The sequence below is a fragment of the Pygoscelis adeliae genome, unplaced genomic scaffold (assembly GCF_000699105.1).
Source record: "Pygoscelis adeliae isolate BGI_AS28 unplaced genomic scaffold, ASM69910v1 Scaffold149, whole genome shotgun sequence".
NCBI classification, from domain to species: domain Eukaryota; kingdom Metazoa; phylum Chordata; class Aves; order Sphenisciformes; family Spheniscidae; genus Pygoscelis; species Pygoscelis adeliae.
Window position 1 is genome coordinate 2,489,420 of NW_008825494.1, and position 20,749 is coordinate 2,510,168.

The 20,749-nt window shown below is 39.7% G+C and overlaps 2 protein-coding genes across 2 annotated transcripts in view; one reads left to right on the top strand and one right to left on the bottom strand.

The window, feature by feature from the left end:
- The window catches only part of CYFIP1 (cytoplasmic FMR1 interacting protein 1), a 60,475-nt gene that overhangs the window by 24,259 nt on the left and 15,467 nt on the right, over positions 1 to 20,749 (top strand). Inside the window, exons 22-24 of the mRNA XM_009331289.1 lie at positions 5,763 to 5,850; positions 18,912 to 19,055; positions 20,606 to 20,696. Coding sequence (XP_009329564.1) covers positions 5,763 to 5,850; positions 18,912 to 19,055; positions 20,606 to 20,696 — 323 coding nt within the window. The remainder of the gene's footprint in view (positions 1 to 5,762; positions 5,851 to 18,911; positions 19,056 to 20,605; positions 20,697 to 20,749) is intronic.
- On the bottom strand, positions 11,652 to 12,323 carry LOC103923040 (fibronectin type III domain-containing protein 9-like). Its single transcript, XM_009331288.1, has one exon. The coding sequence runs from the start codon at positions 12,321 to 12,323 to the stop codon at positions 11,652 to 11,654; it is 672 nt and encodes a 223-aa protein (XP_009329563.1).

Consider the following 20,749-nt stretch of genomic DNA (forward strand, 5'->3'; position numbering starts at 1 on the left):
CTGGGAGAGGGAACAGGGAGTTTCTAGCCCTTTTATAGTTGTTAAGCACATTCATTATGTCTATTGCTGCCTTGCTGTTAGCATTAACTTTAAACTGATGAGCTTTCTCTGCGTGCAACTGTACAGGTTATTGTCTGCAAATACAGGAGTACACAGTGAGGAGCTCTTTGTGAGCTGCTAGTTTAATTCTTGACTCTTGATAGGGAATGTCTTGCATGAAAGCTACGTGTAAACGAGGGAAGAAAAGTAACAGAAGGCTGGAAGAAAGAGAAATAAGTATGATGAACAGCAGAGAGGTTGCTTGGTGGTGAATGGTTGGAGGTAGAGCTCCCAGGAAATATGTAATACCTGTGGCTTGCCTTTTCTTAATTTGACCACAGCCTAGGTGTAAGGGTCCTTCTTTTAAAGTTAGTGTTTTGGTCAGATTAACTTGTACCCAGTACCTTTGGAAGCTCTTTTTCCAAGAATGCTTGAACGTAATGATTTCAAACGTTTGTAAAAGAGTTCAAGTGTCTAGAAACCCTGCAGGTTGGGTTCAAAGGCTAAGGCTATTCATGCAGAAGTATTGAAAACATGTTGCATGTTTAATTATTTGGGATAGAGGAATTTTTTTATATCTGATAATGTACTGAGATTAAACAGTGAGGCTGCTAGTGAAAGATTTAGCAATTTAATAATTGCAGTTGCCAGTTTTCTGGAATTTAGTCTCATTAGTGCTGGCCAGCTGCACAGCTGTGTCCAGACTCGGGCGCAACAGTTTGTGGAGAAGGAATGGGGAGATGAGCGAGGGGACCTCTGCGGATGGGCATTAGCAGTGAAATCCAAGGGTGTTTTTAATCTACTTGTTGTCGATCAGGAAAGAAAGAGAACAAGCTTTTGGATAATGGCATGAGCCGTGGAAGGAAACTGCAGGTGAGGTCAAAGCCCTCTCTAGTCCAGTGTCCTGATGCTGGCAGCAGCCATGCAGAGGCCGAGTATGAAAACAAGGGAGGCTTGTGGTGATTTTTCTTCTAGGAAATGTGCTGGCCTCTAGCAATGATCAGGTGTTTCTGTAAAACAAAAATGGTGGGATATTAGTGCACTTCTGTCCCTTTACAGGTATTTTTTTTTTCCCTGTTGCTTTGTCCAGTCCTTTTTTTTTTTTTAAAGCTATGTGAGGTTTTGGCATTCACGACATGCTGTAGTGAGGAGTCTGCAGTGGAGCTGTGTGCTGCGTGAAAAAGTATCTCTCTTAGTTTGCTCTCAAGCTGTTGCCTGTCAGTTCTTATACTGAAAGTGACCGTGAGCAGCCATTTCCCACTTGTCTTTCCTGTGCTGCTTGGGATATTTTTTTTAAGAGCTGTCTCTCAGCTCTTAAAGAGTTGGCCCTCAGTTGCATGTTTTTTTTAAGCCAAAGGTCTTTCCACACCAGGAATCTTTGTCATGCTTATGCCTGCATCTGTACTTTTTTCATTCCTCTGTGTCTTCGTGGAGTTAGGAGGATTAGGGCTGGCCAGAGGATTCAAATGACGCATGGACAACTGCCAGATTTTTGTTCTTTGTTCTTTTTCCAGCATCTGTAGTGTTCCTTTTTCTGCCTTATTTCGTTACTAATTATAAGCTGGTCTTTTCCTTCCATGACAGCATGTTTTGTGTTCAGGGCTAAGAGAGGAGCAAGTGTGAGACAGCCTAGACATTTATTTGGATTGAGGATTTTCTGTGCTTTCTTGACACAAATGGTACAAACTTCCTGAGACAGTAGTCAGACTTGTGGCTCCATCTCCTCCCAACACATTATCCAAATCTGTATTCTTTGCTAAAAATTCATGTGTATAGCACTCTTCCAAATGCAGTATGACATGTTTCTTCTGAGGATACAGATTTGTCACAGAATGAACAAAAAGACCAGCTTTTTATTTTTCGGTCTTCCTGCCTGCCTCCCCCTTCCTTTTGCGAGCGCTCTGTCTTTCTCGTACTGCTTTTGAGACTAGTTTTCACAAGAGAACAGCTGTGTCTTCTTGTCTTGCATATACTCTGTGATAGTCACCGTTCAGACAAATTTTCAGCCCTTTCAGACACTGCTGGAGCAAACCTGAAAAAGCAGCACTGGCAGTGAAAACTACCTAGTTTCTGCTACAAAGAGCCAAATGGCGTAGTTACATAGGCTCATGCAAAGTAGGGGTGACTGTAGTCAAATACTCCATCAAATTTGACAACAAGCACCTTATCTTCCCCACCTAAAAAAAAAAAAAAAAAAAAAATAGTAGCCGTCTTTCTGCCAAAATGAATGGTGATAGTAATGGAGTGGCAGACATCAGTTACTCTTTCATGCTCTGTTTTGTCTGCTGTTTCCTCACTCTTCAGTTTGTAGCCCCCTGTTCTCTCTATCTTGACATCCATATTCAAGAAGGGTGAGTTAGATCTAGCATTCACTAAGAGAGGAGGTGTAGGGCTACCCTTAGACCTGGTAGACAGAACAAGCTAATTTGAGAAGGCTGGAAATTAGAAGTGTTCACACCAATTAGACGGGGAAGTGCAGAGGGACACTTTCTCTATGAGGAGGGAGGGAGAATTGTGATATCTTATTACTGCTCAGATGAAGCTCAGAAAGTTTAAGAATGAGGTTGTCTGTCTGATCTGGTGCCTGCAGTAGCAAGGCAGCAGGCTCATTGACCAAAGTGGTCTCTTTCAGATCTCTCCTTATTTTCTTAAATAGACAATGGTAATTAGAATCATTTAGGTTAGTTTGTAAAGTGCTCGCTATGAACTCCTCCCTGGTAGGTATCACAGAAACACCGATATAAAATGATCTGATCCCTAAAATACTTACTTTGGGACTCATGTTGTCCTTTAGCATTCACTGTTGCAAAGCTTTAGTAAGCCAGCAGGCTCTTCATCTGCTTAATCTACTTTGACTGCTTACAACCTGCATTGATTAAAATGGATAAATTGCTGTGAGATCATCAACACTGATTAAAAATGAAAAGAACTGATTATTTTGGAGTATGCCAAAACCTGCATCTAGCAGTATCCGAGGGAAAGTAAAAATTTGCCTAGCTTTAGCATTGATATTCCAAGCACTTCAGTCCTTCAAAGAGATGTTTCTGTTTCTTGGAGGAGGAGCAGGAGGAAGCCAACCAACAGGATGTCAAAAAGAAAACACATACACATATTGAAAAAGTTTGAAGACTAGCAGATGATGCTGAACTGTAAAGGTTTCTTTATAGCCCTTAGTTTCGAGAGAAGAAATCTCTGATATTTATCTGAATGATATGTCAGGATTAGTCACATACCTCCTAGAACGATGCACTCTCTTTTCCCTGTTGTATCCTCAGTACTTAGCCATAGCCCTGCCGTAAGATACAAAGTGACTGTATCTCTTGATCCTACTTCCTTTTCTTAACCTCTTTCTTCCTCTCTCGGCATCTTTCCCCCACGTCCCTCAAGAAAGTATAAAATGGGTGCTTGCTTCAAGTCTTAAAGAAACCTTTAAGGTTATTTTGCTACTATTCTAAAACATTAGAGATGGAGGAACCCCCAGGAATGTAGAGGCGCACTGGGGAACACACACGAGTTACTTGTGTTTGTACAGAGCTAATGAAACTTAGAGACTGTGTCTCAGAAGTGTTTCTCTGGTAATTGATTTCTGAGGCTGTGATTTCTTCTCAATCCAACTGCAGTCTGACTGGTTAGCTCCCAGACGCTAATGACACTGTAGTTCAAATATATTCATAATACCTTTTTGAAAAGAGAAAGAATAAGAGTTACAGCTTCCCAACTCATGGGATGCACCCACATTTATATTCTGAAACACTCTTTTCCTTGTGAGGGTTTTAATTTAATCAGCTCTTGTCCAATATGTCTGCGTGCTGAAACCCAGTCTTATCTCAAATGACATGGTATCTCTCGATTTCTTTCATTTTAGAGGTTTTTCTTAGGGCTTGAAAATTGATGTCAATTTAAAAAGGAATAGGATTTGGAGAGAAAGAAGGGGGAATGGAGTAGTCTCTGCGACTGTCATATGTTGCAGATTACTTTGAATTCCATCAAATGTTTACAACATCTCTGGTGATCTCATTAATGAAGTATCTGTGCAGAGAACAGATTCGAGTAATCTCAAGAGGAAGTTTTCAGTTGCTATGTAAGTGAGAGAGAAGGGGGGAACTTGTAAACTGAGGAAATGTAAATGTAAGGAGGTTTAAACGCTCTCTATATAGTATCAAAAATAATACACATAAATGATCTTTTCCCTCAAAAGCTCTAAATGCAAGCACTTTCTGGGCTTCAGGAAGTACAAGTACTTTTGGAAAGATGGGGCTAAAATACATATGAACAAGTAGTGAAACTGTGGGTATACCTATTTTTGAGCAGGTTAAAAAAATACAGAAAACCTTGTCCTGAAGTTACAGATTCTCACAAGAATGGTTCCGATTACTCAGAAATAAAACACAGTGGAAATAATTGTAAGCAACATGGTGCAATTTATACATGTTTGGGTGAAACAATTTTTGATTAGCATGGCTAGTTTTGTTTTCAGCTAGAAAATGGATGTATTAAACATAGAATTTCTATGTTCTTTCTAGGAAAAATTATTAATGAATCATTTATTTTGTGTATTGGTTAAATTCAAACATATTCTAAACAAAAACAGATCAAGATATAATTGTATCTTATGATATTATAATGTACTGCAAACTTCCTTTCCTGAAACCTTTTCCTAGATGCATTTTACTCAGCTATCACTCAGAACAGCCTGATCTGAGACATTTGATGTACACTTCTTAAATAGCTGTTTTTCCTCTTCCCTGTGTATATACAGCTTTGCACCATTTACCAAGAAATCCTTTTTATCAAGTTAAAAAAATAAAGTAGCCATCCAACCTGTAAACACACGCACCAATAATTTTGCTCAGTTTAGTGAAGTTAAGCAGAATCAGAATTGTAGTAGATGTTGATTAACTTCTTTCTGCACTAAAACTGTAGTGCTGCAAAACGTGCATTACGCAGTTAACAGGCAACATCAGGGGAGCAGGTCTGTGCTACTTGTTCACAAGAGGACTCGTGCCTGCAGAGTTCTGCCCAAGCACGTTCTTCAGACCCCGAGGCCCTCAGTTTGGAGTGGGCTGTTTGATCCTATCTTTTGCAGTACTCCATATCTTTGTAGTTCTCTTGTCATCCTCTTAACAATATACAAAGGTAAGGCTAAACATGATTTGTATTAGTACATGCTCGCACTAAAGTATGATCAAACTTCTGAAACGTTAATTTTGCTACAAGGATTGTACCTTTCCTCCTGACTTTTTTTTAAAGGTATTAACCTAAAGTATTTCTCCTGCTGTGAGTTTTGTTGGGGGGAGGAAGAAGCTACAAAACATTAGACAGAAATGTCATGTTCTTCTTTGAAGGTGTGGTTCATTCTCAAGGACGTAATTTTGGAAGCAGAAGGAACTTCCTTACTCTCTGTGAGAGGCTATTGCTGCTTTGTTAGTTGCTTCTCTTTTTGCTGGGCTGGGCTAGAGTAGAGGTGAGAAATACTTTGGGACCCTGCACACCACTGGAAGAACAGGGTCCCAGTAAGTGGTGGGGAAGTGATTATGATTTGTGTACAGGCTTTTGGGCAATGCAGGCTATGTGCTTCCCCAGTTTCAACTTGGGCTGAAAGGCTACCGGCCTGGCTTTGATTTTATATGTAGACAAAAGCAGTGTTATACAGGGTAAGGTGCATTAGGCGCAACCCTACTAACCTAAGTATAATTAGTGAATTCTTTATTTTGTTTTTGTAGGTTTGTTCGGACCGTGCTACCGTTTTCTCAGGAGTTTCAGAGAGATAAGCAGCCTAATGCACAGCCGCAGTATCTCTATGGATCAAAGGTTGGATTTAATTCCCTTTATATCTATGGTTTGCTAATGTTTAAAGGTATCTTTTTTAATTATAGAACTTACGGAATATGAAAGTTATTAAAAATGGCCTCAAATACATTTTGTGAGTATTTTAAATTCAATATATGCTTTTTTCCCAGACTTTGCTGTGAAGCTCACCATATGTTTCAGCCAAAGTGCAAGTGATTAGTCTGATGGTTAGTCTTGTCTGACATAGCTAAAAATAAGTCCTTCTCTCAACCACCTTGCATTGCACAGTTGCTTATAGCGGCAGAGCAGACTCAAAAAAAGATTAATTAGTCATCTGGTGAAGTGAGAACAAGAGCCCGTCTTGGGTGCAGCTGCTCCCTTGTTACAGTGATGAAGACTGTGATGGCAGGAGAAAAGGGAACAGATAGGAAAAACTGCTTCAGATGTTATCTGACTTAAAAGGAATATAGATTCTGACCATCCTAAACTATCAGATACCAAACTGCTTAAATTATTTAAAAAAAAAAAAAGAAAAAAGTAGCATTTCTTTGTGATCTTCAACCTCAAAGTCGTTGTGATGAACTTGGCCTTCTGGCCATCTCATCTCCTGTATTAGCATCATCTTTTGTGCTTTGCAGATTAGGAGTGCCTAGAAGGTTTATGCAAGTTTTCGGTAGAAGTGTACATGATACACAGTCATGTACTCTGTGCCTTAAGGCAATGCCCGATATGGAGGTTGGAAAGGAGCTTACGTGGGTGACAAGTTGAGAGAGTACTTGGCACAAGAGAATAGTCGTGGGTTTTCGTGGAGCTACCCAAGTGAGGAAAGTTAGCCTGTATTCACAGGACCAATTGCAGTATTGTATGTTGGAGGCATAGATTTATTCTCTCTGATCGCTGCAGATTTGTTTTCTTACGCTTCAGAATTATTACCTGGGTCTTGATGACAGTTAAAGGCATAGCACATTAACGTATATCTGCATGTTTAATATCCAGTCAGAAATATTGATCTACTTCCAATAGCAGTAAAAACCAGCAGTGGTATCTTCAGCAAATCATTTGAGAATACTTAACAAGATGTCACTCTTAATGTTGCATTGTTTTCTTGAATATCAGGGAGGCAAAATGAAAGTACGGAAAAGATCAATAAAAACATAAGGATCAAATTAGAGGATTGTTGACTAAAAAAAGGTTTTAAAATTATGTACTCAATTATCCTTGTGATTTATACAAGTGCGCTGTGTCATTTTCATGTCTAGCTACTTTCATTATCTTCTAGCTCCTACTTAAACATGAGCGTAATTAGTCCTTGTCTTACTCTTATTTTCTGTAGATCATATCCCAGTTATACGGTGCAATCTCTGTGATTTGCCCAGCAAGCTAGTTTTTGAGAGCTGAAGAAATAGCTCAGAAGTTACAAATTTCAGTCCTAATATATCTGCTGCATTTGTAAAACTTTCATGCTTTTAAAATGTAAAAAAGGATTCACGTCTTTAATATGGAATTTAACAGCTGATTGCCTGGTACTGTGAATAGTGTTTTATATAATTCCTCTCCAACAGGGAACAGTAAATTATAGGAAAGTGGGATTTTCTTACATTAGAGTTATTGTGTTCCTTACTATTTTAGGAATTCACCAGATGCAGCGTAAAGAGCAAAAACCCCACTGAATTTAGCAGAGATTGCTAACTTAATTTATCTAAGTGATGATACAGTGGGGTGAGTGACAGAGGATTAACTGGGGAACCTTTGTTTATCAGTCAGGTTACATTATTAAAATTAGTTTAGTAATCTTTACTCTGAGAGATACACATTTTCAGAAATCTGATTATTTTTCTATATGAGCAGGAGCAATCGAGGAGGTTCTTAGATGCATTTCTGGAGCAAGTTTCATAACTAGATATGCTTTTATTAGCAAATATTCCTGACTCTCTGTAGTTTTAAATTTCTACAAAAGTATATTTTTATTCTTGAATCTAATGTATTCTGGAATTGAGGATATCTGAATGGAGTTTCAGGAGGACATTTCTACTGTATACAGCAAGTTACAGATAGTAATTCTTATGTGATAGAGGCTACACATTCTAGCGTGTGATATAATTACATGATATTATTCTGTGTAATATATAGCCAGGCTTGTCACAGAGCACATCCTTGTTTGGGTCCTTTAACAGTTATATTCTTGAACTGCCTCCTGACTGGATAATAGTGCAGTATGGAGTAGCTAGGTATTTTTTATTTTATTGTCTTTTTTGAGTTCTTGAGCTACTCAGGGTAGTCAGGTGAGCACTTCGTATTGATCATATAGCCAAGGAATATGACTTTTTATTTTCCTTATTGGACTTTGTTGGTTGGTTTTGTTTTTTTGGGGGTTTTTTTTTAGCAATCCATGGTGTTTTTTTAGGTCAAGACAAGAGCATTGTGGTTTCTTGTGCATATGTACACTCATACGTGCATGTATTGGATTGTAATGACTAAAAACACTTTCTGTGCAGAAGCTTTGCACGAGCAATGTGCTTGATTAAGAGTAATTAAAGAAATTCTTAGTTTTGATCTCAAAGTGTTCACATATTTGTAGATATTTCCAAATGGATCTAAGCATTTGGCCTATATTAATGTGTATTGATGCTTAGCATAGACAGTTGTGTCCACATTCTCTGTTGCATCTAAAGTTTTCTAAGTGGTATCTTCATCTAATTAGCAAAACAGAAATCGACAGATACAACTGACTTCTCCTGGCTGACACGGGAGCAGAGCTGTCAGGTGGGAAAGAGCCGACCTGCAAAAGCTCGTCAGCGTTTTATGTGAGCTGGAGTATTTTAAAAGCTCATTGGGCATGGTCGTTGAAATCCTTTCACTCAGATGAAGTGTGTGTAGGATTAATGAAATGAATGTTAGCAGATTGAAATTTGGCAACATGGGCTGAATGCATAAAATAATAATGTACATATAAAAAAGAATCTCTTCTGGGGATTTGAAACTAACTTTGCACATTAATGAAGTACCTGGTTTTATAGAGGTTGTGTAGACCAGAATTTAAGAGCTTCCTTTCTGGCTTATACAACATTTTCCAAAGGTCTTCATGTGTGTATGTCTTCTGCATTTTGTAGATGCTAAGTCATTTGCTTTGTGAAAAAAGACCCCTTTGGAAAATACTTCTCAACGTGAATGTAATGTGTTTATCTACTGCTGGTGCACAATTTAACGTCAGTTTGCACTATGTTGCATCTTGTTATCAGTTTGGTAATCACTTGGAATGTTTGCCCCTTACAAGATCACTGTTAAAACTGCACAGTGAACTACCAAAACACCGAATTGCCAGAATGAACCTGAACGAATCTGTAATAAAACTTTCTGAGCAAGAGACAAAGACTCGTAGCTCTGTGAGTGCGTGGTGACATGAGTTCTTCAAAACTGGTGCAGAAGTCAGATGACACTCCTTATGCATTGCTTATTTGCAGCGGGTGCGAGGTGGTCCGTTGCGTGTGAGGTGATATAAATGTTTGTCTAAGTAGTGCACAGTAAACTCCTTGGGTGGAATAGTTTTATATTTTGATGAGATAAGTCCCATTCCTGGGAGCACTTCCATGGTAGCTCCTTGCCTTCTCAATCTGATATATACACATGTATTTTTGTATATATGTGTTTGTATATAAATAACAAAATTCAGTAGGTGAATTGCCTCAAAACTGCTTTAAGACTGAACTGCTCCTTGTTCTCAGTATGGTATACACATGTGTGTATAACATAAATGCATGTAAATATATGTATTGGACTGCCTTAAAACCCACATAAAGAAACAGAGATGCAGAGAAGTAAACAGGCTTTTAAGGGCCCAAGATGTTGGCAGAGATGAGAATATATGTCTCTTGGCTCCATCCCTTTAACATTAAAATAATCTTTTCTCTCTGATGAAATCCTAGTCAGAGAAGTGTTACCGTTAATTTGATTACAAGATCATTTTAAAGCATTTTTTTTCTGTCCCCGCTACCCAGCTGCCCCTTTTTGGCAGTAAACCTGTAGTGTTGGCTTCATGCTCCAAAGCGAGCTTTTCAGTGTCTGTTTCATGAAACACCTTCATTTGAAACAGCAGTAAACTGTTGTCATCTTCACAGTTTATTTAAGACTGGTGTGTAAGACAAAGAAAAACATGTGTCAGCTGGAGGAAATGCCATGTAGGGTTGGAAAACATGTTATTGCTAACTTAACACAATAAAGACGCCTTTTCAAATGTTTTCTAAAAGTAATACTCGCCACCATTCAGCGCAAGTTTCTGTGTGTCGTACCTATCCTAGCAGAAAAAAGTAAAGACGACGCATCAAACTTATGCCAGCTCGTGTCTTCCCGGCAATATGAGAGTTGACGTCTTTCACAAGTTGTGGGAAATGTTGTCAAAATACGGTAGCTGAAAAGACCCGCTGCCTGCTGTGAAATACTCGGCGGGCGCTCTCTTGCCAAAACTGTACACCACCTTGGCTTCCAGGGTGCGGTGGAAAGGGATGGCAGCTGCCCAGCCAGCAGTTCTCCAGCCTTTACTGGTCCAACTGAGCTGTGTCAACAAGAGCTGACTTTGCGCATACGTTCGTGTCAATAGCAGTTTAAAATACCTGCAGTCACAGTGTATCTTCGTTTTTTTTTTAGAAATACCGTATTATACAGCAATACTAAGATTTATTATGTTCTTATGGAACACAAATGCACTGAAGAGATTTAAAACAGGGTGACATACACATAAGCCAGGCAAGACGCGTTATGTTGTGAGGGTGAACAGATTTCTGTCCAAAGGGCCTTTCTTGGCACTTTGCCGTGAAGTTCAAGGCAGAGTGAGATAATCAGCAGATTTGACTGTTACAAAAATAAAATGTGTTTTGGCATGTTTTTACTTCCTTGCCCCTTGGCTACACAAAATGTACTCTGTGGTTGGATAGAAATTTGCAGTTGGTGAATGAGTTTTATCATTAAAACTGAAAGGGAAAAGAGAGAAGGAAGGGCCAGGAGTTGCTTCTCTGAACTCTGTTTCCTCTACAGGGAGTCACTTGCCCGTGAAGCAGAAGGTAGCTTGTGGTGGATACAGAAGAGTGCAAAATACGATAGCCCAGGATATTTCCATAGTTTCATTAGAAGTGTTCTTACAGAGGCGCTATCTTGCCTATGTTTTTAGACCGAGGGGAAATTTCAAAGACAGGCAAAAGTATACCATTAAAATCCTGGTGAGTTTAGCTTACGTGCTGAGACTGACCTCATTCAGATGGGAGCTATGGAGAGCACCATGGTCAGCGAAGTGCGTACTCTGACTGTAGTAGTTTGGAGTGTGTAGTTTGAGAAGCAGTCGGGATTGCAGGCATAAAACTCACACTGGCAAACCACTGCGCTCAGGGTGTATGTTCCAGTTGCCTGTAGCGTAGCAGTCTGTGTTACCATCAGAAAACTTCTACTCAGCTTTAATTTTGTGCTAGTGTAAAAAAAAAAAAAAAAATCTTGGTCACTTTTGATTCATTTTTATATTTGTTTGCTGTTTTAGACTAAAGAAAAGCAACTAAAAAATCCCCTCAAAATGTAAACCGATTATTTTGCTACATGCTTCATTTTTAAATAACAGAGTGCGGCTGAAGTGCTCACTCCTTGGGTATCTGAACCTTTGCCTCTGAGTACCTCTGACTGCATATGGGCTGCTGGGAAGGGACGTGACACCGGAGGTACAGCTGGGAGCAGTGCGCTGAGCAGTTGGAGCTCCCTGTCGTGAACGGTGACAAAGCACGCAATGCGTTTGAAGCAGTTGGGATGTCGTATGTAGTAAAAATCTCCTCCCTGACAAAAGGTTTCTAATTTATAGCAGAGCACTGTCCTGTCGTTGGCACTTGTTCCCGGCTTTTGGAAGTCAGTGTGACGGGGTCCTTGCACGCTGAGGGATTCTCTATGATTGTGGCCAGCTGAATGCCACCCGGATGCTTTTCCTCGGCGTCCTGCATCAGTCGGCTCTGCCCGCCGAGCTCCGCCGAGGCGTATGCCACGCTTTTGGTCCATGCCTTCCCGTGATCTTGTTCGGAGGTCCCGTTTCGCCCTTGCAAACTCTCGCGTCTCCTGCGGCACAGGAGGTGCAGGCAGCCGTAGAGGAGGATTGCGGCGATAATGAGGAGCAGGACGCTGCTGACGAGCCAGATGCCCAGCGCCAGCTCTTTCTTGGTGTTGCTTGCGGATGCTGGGTCTCGTTCCAGCGTGTTAAAAACTCTGCACTGGTCACTGGAGGGGTTTGCGGACTGGCAGGTCACGCACACGATGTATGTTGTCAGTGGAGTTAGGTTTTCAACAATAAAGGAGGAGCGACTGGTGGGCACTCTCTCTTCCTTCTGAAAGCTCTTTCTCGAGTAACTCGATAGCATGCTGTTCCGGTTAGGGTGGTACATGACGCTGTAAAAGCTGTCGGCACAACTGGCCATTTTTGGCCAAATTACCATTGCCGTGTTTCCTGTGATGTTTTGGACGGTTATTCCCATCGGGTTGTTGCTTAGGTAGGTTTTTTGTTAGGTAGGTTTTTTTTTCTCTCCCGATGGCTGATCTTGCTGTGGAACGGGGAGATGTTAGTTTCCCAGGGAGGTAACTGAGAAGTTGCAGCACTGCAAATGTCGTGTGGATCTTAATCGTAGTGCTCTGTAATTTAGGAAAGGAGTTTATTAGGAAACTGTGCTCTTATTGTTGGTACTGCTGCGTCAAAGTGAGAGTTGGCAGTTCATAAAGTTTGGAGTATTTTAAACTGTGTACTTTTTTCCCAAGTGAAAGGCTAGATACATGCTTATGGAAATTCAACCGGAGCTGCTGCCTGTCCGGGTGATCAGTTGTATCTTGTCTCCGTGAGAGACGGTGTGTTTTGCACAATTTGCAGTTGGGGAACCACTTCCATTCACAGGTTTTTTTTTTTTCAGATGACTGTGCGCTTGCGACAGGGAATGAGGAGATGCTGGCCCTCAGCATCCCGTTCAAAATTTGCCTCTATGTCAACTTTGGTATACACGCTGCCTACGTATTTGGGACAGTCCCTAGAATAAGGTCACTGGATATTTTTGCTTAAGGAATTTGTGGTTAGGTAACATAAAGGGAAACAAAACCTCTTAAAGACTATAAAGGGGAAAGGTGAATACACTTTGTACTTCTGAAATATATACCCCTCCCACAGGGAGAAACAAATGATCAGAAGTTTAAACAGATGCATTAATAAATGTCTCTCTCCTTTGGAGCAATGCTGGAGTATTCTTTTTAATAGAACAAACATTTCTAATAGGAAAAAAAGCTTAATATTTAACATAATCTTATGTTATGAGTCAAACTGTCATTAAAAAAAGTCATTGAAATCTAAACTGAATTGAACCGCTGTCTGGTTTGGCATTAAACTAAAGGCTGACAGATTGACCGTCCAACTAATTACCTCTTTACCTGTCACACAAAATACTTGCCTAATGAGTATGTTGATAAGTGGGGTTTGGATTTGTTTGTTGTTTAAAGGAAAGAAATGCAGCATTTGCTTCCTCTCTAGTCTGAGTATCTTGCATTTTGTTTTACTTACTTGGTGTTTTCTGTAATCTCAAAGCTTGCTTTTGTGAGCAGTGAATTTTCTTACGTTAAGTGGCAAGTGAGGGGTGGCAGGAGGGGATCTTGAGGGATAAATTCCTCTGGCCATCCACAAGTCTTGATTTTTGCCTGTCACAGTCAATTGAAAAACAGAACAGTACGTGGAAACATCACCAGATATTATTTTGTCTCCAATATCATTTTACATTAGCTTCTTACTCGCCGATACTCCCCGTTTTTTGCTGGTGAGTTAGCACACCCGTAGCCACTGCTAGAGCAGCGGCTGTGATGACTGTACATTGGTGGCATCAGTATCACAATATTTAGTCTTGATGCTAGTTAGCCTCTTGGAAAAGCTTTCTCAAGCTAGGCTTAGTTGGTGAAGTCCAGCTTTCGCTATAGCATACCCTTTGGATAAATAATGGCTTTTAAAAAAACAACTAATACTCTTTTCTGTGCTGCGTGACTGTATGTAATTCCGTAGTCTGTCTGCCCTGAACTAATAGTCCTCCTCATAATGAAATTAACATTAGAAAACCTGCCAATGTTTTGAGATTCTGAGTTTGTGTTAGCACTGTAAATAGTGTAAGGAAAACATCTATTTTCTGCAATTTTCTAAATGTTTCTGTTAAAGAATATCTTCCTCTCAGAACAAAAAGTTGACTTCTGCCTTGGTAGACTTTTAATTAAAATTGTTATTTTATAACAAAACAAACCTTAATAACAGCCAGTGCATATTTTCGTTTGTTGGGTGGGGGTTTTTTTATTTTACAATTGTGAGGGTAACTTTTTCAAAAGAGCCTACCTTGGCAATTTAATCTGATTCTCTTGTAGTTTAATACTCAGTTTCTAGTGGCACTCGTGTGAAAGTTTTTTCCACTGTGAAAGTTTCTTGCTTTTTTTTATGAACATAAATTCCCATGACAGTAACACTGTATTTCATTTTTTATGACTTCATTATAAAAATCACTTTTTTTTTTTTTTTTAATGATCAGGTTTCAGATGTTAAGTCTCCTGGCTAAATTACAATTTACTATTGAAAATTTTCCCAATTAAGAAAGCTCATAACTATTGCTTATAACCTATTCTGAAATTATTCTGTAATACTTTTACTGTATTTTATACTAGATAGGAGGCTGGCAAAATACGTATTATTTTAGTGGGATCTTGATTGTTATATTACATTACTAGTGAGAATTCTGTGACTGTCTATGTATGAAAATTGTTGCTCGAGGCTTTTCGATTATACTTACTGGGAAGTGGGAAGAAAAAAATGCATGTTCATTTTCATTACAATGAGCCTTAGATATGACTGATCTGGGTAGATGCTGCCTTTCTAATCATGTGGTAAGTGCACCTTTTTTGATACAGCCACAATATAAAGGAATTGAGTTTGCTACCAAATAAACTTATTAGACACATTTTGGCATCTATCCAACTTCTGCAGGTACTAAAATCGGGCGTATTAGTAAAATCAGAGCTTTTACTTGCTCATTTGTCTTCTCTTTAGCTGGTAGATACCAATTACTTAAAATTGTAATTTATTTTTGTAGAACGCTTCCTAACACAGTCTAGAAACAATAGTTTCATCCTCACAGCATTTTGTAAGTTGAATGTTTGGATTTTAATTGAACAACAATAATACTGTTTTTTTATTATTACAAAACATCAATTATTAGAAGAGATACAATTACTGGCATGTAAACATTTGGAAAACACTTGATGTTTTATAGATTATTATAAAGTCAGTACTTACTGTCACTTCCTGACGGAAACTTCAGAACAGAATTTTCACACGGTGATGCTGCTGTGAAAATGACATAAACACTGAATTTTCTGTATCCTTTTTCACATGAGTTATTTCCTGCCTGATCTCTGCTTGCCAGTTTGCTTTTTCTTCCCCTCAGATTCCCTGGACTGAATTCTCATTGCTTGGTGCTTTCAGTTTTTTTTCGCCGATGCTGCTGGTGGCATAGTTTCTTTGTCTCTTCCACTTAAATTCATGCAAGAGCACATCTTGTCTAAAGATGCTGTTGCCTTGCTTTTCAAAGAACATACAGGGGGGGAAAATAATGTCTTTTCCCCCCTCTCTTGCTTGCCTCCCCTTGGACAGTGTACTGCCTGAACATCCCTGTTATATGCTCTTGTGCCTGTACCAGTGATGCTGTGAGTGATTAATGTTAGCACTTTGATGACTACACTGCAGATAGCACTTCTGGGTTCATTATAGCTTGCTCTCATAAGTCGTCATTTCTGTCTCAAGGCTGTTGTGCTTTCCAATGTAAAGCAGATTGATGCTGGCACATTTTTTCTATTTTAATTTTACAAAGTTGTCACACTGAAACTGTGCCTCATATTGGAAGTGCTTTGAAGTGAAGAGATAAACAAAGAATTTTATGCTTTTGTGCATCAATGGGGGGAAGCGGCGGTGGCGTGTCATGGTGTTTTCTAAATCCCTTGTCACAGTTTATAAAGCTCCGCTAATCCAGCGTTTACAGGTGGACCGTTTTAGGTACTTCCCCATGAGGGTTACATTAAAGAAAGATGTATTTTTTGACTGGCTGGCTTCTTATTGTTATGTATTGGTGAGTTTTTAAATACTGAAATCATGTTTTTAGGGCTTGCTTTTCTATGACAAATTTCTGCTGTGTGAAGAGGAGTTTCCTCACAGCAGTTCCCTCCCTTTACCTCACAGCAGTAAAATGCTTTAACCTACTGGAGTAAAATTCTCCTTTACTATAGCCAAAATAGACAGTTTGGACGCATTTATTGTGGAGACCTACCTGATTGGAAACATCAAAAGCAAAAGATGAAATCTCACCTTTTAGGGACAACTGTATAAATGCTTAGTGTATCAGGACATTAATCTGCACATATTTTCTTAAGGTTTTACCAGTTGTCTCCCCCGTTGATGCCCCAGACCCCTTTTCTGTAAGCAGAGAGCTACGCAAACACACACGTTGCACTAGAGGGATGCAGCTTTAGGCTGTCCACCCGGTGGGGTGTGTTTAGAGTTTAGCCTTTTAGCCAGCTCCGATCTAATGGCAGGACCGTGTCGTGTATTAGGAGTCAAAGAATTAGCCAAGTGTCTGTTTTAGTTTGCGTTCACAGAAAAGACAGCTGAGTATTTGGAAACAGCCCTCCTCCACAAAATCAACACAAGCCCGCAGTCCTTAGAACAGAGCTTCCCAGACTGACAGACGGCTGAGACCGGGGGACCCTCCAGAGCAGGGTGACCTGCAGCAGGTTGCTCAGGGACGTGTCCGGTCAGGTCTCGAACATCTCCGAGGACAGAGACTCCACAGCCTCTCTGTTCGACCACCCTCACAGCAGTGAAGTTTTTTCTGATGTTTAAATGGGATTTCCTGTTTGTGCCCATTGCCCTTTGTCCTGTCACTGGGCATTGCTGAGCAGAGTTGGCTCTGTCATCTTTGCTCTGACAATCAGTTGCTTATTCATGTGGACGTGATCCCCCTGAATCTTCCCTTCTCCAGGCTGAACAGTCCCAGCTCTCTCAGCCTTTCCTCATAGGTAAGATGCTCCAGTCCCTCAATCATCTTTGAGGCCCACTGCTGGACTCTCCCATAGGTCTCTCCATGTCTCTCCCGTACTGGGGAGCCCATCACTGGACCCAGCACTCCAGATGTGTGTCACGTGTGCTAAGTAGAGGGGACGGATCACCTCCCTTGACCTGCTGGCATTGCTCTGCCTGATGCAGCCCTGCTGGCTGTTGGCTGCCTTTGCCGTGAGGACATACTGGTGGCTCGTGGTCAGCTTCTTGTTCACCAGGACTCTCAAGATAAGAAAGACAAAAAAACCCCCAAAACCCACCTTCTGGAGGTCATAATGTCTTGCTATATGGTTTTTTCACACAGGTGGAGACAGGAGTTCAGGCACGTAAGAAATATAACTAAACCTTTAAGTAAATTTCAGTACTGGCAACTTCTTGAATTCTCACATTGCAGAAATAAATTGCTGATTATAACGTTCTGTGGTTGTTGAAGCATGATAAAATTTATGTAATTTTCTATGTGTGTGTGTTTTAATAACATATGCAAAGTTTCTCACTTAGGTCAGGAGTTGCCCGATTCAGAAAGTTGGTTTTGGATCTCTAGTTCTCTCTTGTTACGACCTAGATGGTCTCTTCTGAGCCTGTGCTTTCGTGTATTTCTTTCATAATGCAACAATCTTTGACACATGAGGGTTTGTGAAGTACCTCAAAGGCATCTACAAAAGGTGGCCAAGAAGTGTTAACCTGTTGCCAAATTTGCATTCGCTATATGTCTGTCTAGAATCCAATCTTTAAATTTCTAAGTCCACAGTTCAAAACACGTTGGAAACTGTTTTTTATATAGAGATTTACAACATAAATAAAAATGTGATCTTCTATCCCGATCTCTTCTAAAGATGATTTGTAAGTCCTTTTCTTTTATGAGACTAAAATCCTCCAAGAGCTTGGTAGAGTTTCATGACTTGAATTCCTAGTAGTTTCTTTGTGCAATGCTATGTATTACAGTATCTGGTATTGACTTGCATGGATAATTGGGGCAGGATCTGCACTGGAGGGAAGGTCAATGTTCTTCCTGAATACTGGTGAAGGAAAATTTTCTATTAAAGCTGATGTGTGTGGAGTTGCAAGTCTAACAGTATGCTGTCTTTCATGCATGTATTAGAGAGAATGAAAACTGCAGAAAAGAAAAGGAAAGACAACAGAACCTTCTGCAAGAAAAGAGATTCCCTTTTGAAATTAAATTTCAGGATATTAGGAGAACAACCCACTTACAGAAGTGGAGGATGTTAAGTTAGCTAACTCCCCTTTAATCCGCAGCTTCAGCAAACACTTCCTAAATCCTTACGCAGCATCGATCTGTACAGTTGTGTTCGCTTGGAAGAAATAGTCATTAATATGGCAAAGCACCTGATCCTATTTATACAACTCTGCAAGAATTTCCATGAGGTTACATCCCAGACTTAGATTTGCTTTGATCTTGTGTACAGCTAAGGGATTTGAAAAAGAGAGATCCTTATTTATTGGTTGCAGAGAGCAGTAACTGCAGAAGGCTGTTTTTTCGTAGTTGAGTCCTCAGAGACTTAAAACACCTATTATGAACTGAAAATTGAAGTAACTTCTTTCAAGATGTTTTGTACATAAAATGGACGACATAGGAATAGAAGCTGTGCTTTAAATTCAGGGATCTGAACATTGGCATTGACTACTCTTTTATACCTGTGTAAATGGAAAAATACAGAAGCGAAAATGTTCATGGCTTTATAAATGGTAAGTGGAAGATGCCTGGTGGGGAAAAAAAAGTGTTTACAAGTTTTTCTTGCTAATACAGAGATTTTGGTTGGAGTTCCTGCCTTACAAAAGGGAAGCTTTGTATTTTAACTTCCTGGAGAGTGAGATACAAAGTTGTTATTTTATTTTTAATATGCTCTAAAATGCTGTTTAAATGAGATTGTTATAAAGATACAGACAGCTGAAATTCTCATTAATCATATCTGTTCTTTCGTTTTAGGCGTTGAATCTGGCATATTCCAGCATCTACAGCAACTACAGGAATTTTGTTGGTCCCCCTCACTTTAAAGTCATCTGTAGACTTCTTGGGTATCAGGGTATTGCTGTGGTGATGGAGGAGTTGCTGAAAGTTGTCAAGAGCCTGGTATGCCAATTGTCTTTCATTTTCTGCTATTCCAAATGGCTTCTGATAGGAAATGTCTCAAGAAAAACAAAGTGAAAGTGAGATCTCAGATAAAACTAATTAAAACGTTTCTTCCATTGAAGTTCAGTATAAGCTGTGTTTGAGAGTACTCGATGTCTTGTGAAAGCAATAGATGATGTGCTTTGGTAGATTGAGCAGTGTTTTGAAAACCTTGGATTTTGCACTGGAGATTAATTTAATTTGTGGAGACCTATGCTGTTAGGGCCTGGGTAAACTCTGGAAAAGTATGACTGTTTCAAATTAGTTGATTTCAACTTAAAGATTGTACTGTAAATTCACTTTCTCGATATTTTTTGAGAACAGCTGGAGCGTGCTTTCTGCCTTGCCTAACTTCAGGGCTTTCGTTAATAACATCATTGACAGATGGCGCCTTAATAACAAAGAAGGTTTAATCTCTGTGCTTGATCTAGCGATGGATAGCATCAAGCCCATTTAGAAGAGTGCTCAGACCAGATGTTGAAGAAGTTATCCATACAGCCTGGGTATCTTGTATTGGAAAGGGCCTTTTCTGTAACTAGGAGGAGGTTGAGGGGCTGGCTGTTCGCTATATTATTAGTATCTATGTATACGGTCATAATGCATTGCAGTTAAGTTTAAGCCAAAGAAATGGTCTTTTCCAACCTGTCCCTGTTGCCTGTAAGGAGCATGCTCCCAAAATAATCCAGCTATACCGGGGGATAGCTGTAGTTTTTATAATCTCACTTCAGACACTTGACACATTTGGCAGTTTGTTTACAGTGATTCCCATAATGTTCTAAGTACTTTTTTGACGTTCTAGAAAGACTGGAGCCTGCTTGAAGGGGTACTATGGCCTGATCTTCAGGAAAAGAGGAAAACAGATATTTTTCATCGTTTGGGGTTGAGTTTTGGTTGTTGGTTTGGGGGGGATTTTCTTTTATTATTTATTTAAGTGGTAAATCGTCTCAATTCATTAAAGGTAGCATTGAATGCTTGGGCATTTATAAAGGAGTTTAAAGGGCCTTGGGGAGGTATCCTGCTGATGCCTGATGCAGATGCTCAGATGTGGGGAGACAGGTATGAGATGGGTCTCTAGTGAGAGGAAGGCAGACTAACTGTAGGCTGGGACTGTGGCTTAACTGGTATGTCCGGAATAGCCAGTTTGAGCTGTTACAGACATACCTAATGCTAAGGATTTTTCTGTTGTTGCTTTTGAAAGCATTCAAATGCAACTTTTTTTTCAACCAAGAATCTAAAATTGGATAGACGATAGAGAGTCTGCAAGAGAAGAACATGATTTATTCTTTTTTACCTTCCTGACCTTAGCTGTTGTGCCACTCTTCATGTGGCATTAGCCACCTTTTGCTACAGGAAGGAAAGTGCAACCGTATTCGTTTGAAAAAGTTGCCTTTTGAAGATGATGACTGACAGAATTAAATGCAAGATTTTTAGAGCTTGTTTTAGAGCCATTTGTTGTAAAGTTTCTTAGTTCAATAACACTGACATGTTTACACACATCTGTTTTCTCTTAGTTACAAGGGACGATTCTTCAGTATGTCAAGACCCTGATGGAAGTGATGCCTAAGATCTGTAGGTTACCAAGACATGAGTATGGTTCTCCAGGTTAGTTCATGTTTGGTGTTACAATAGTAGCCTTAGTAAGATGATACTAATTA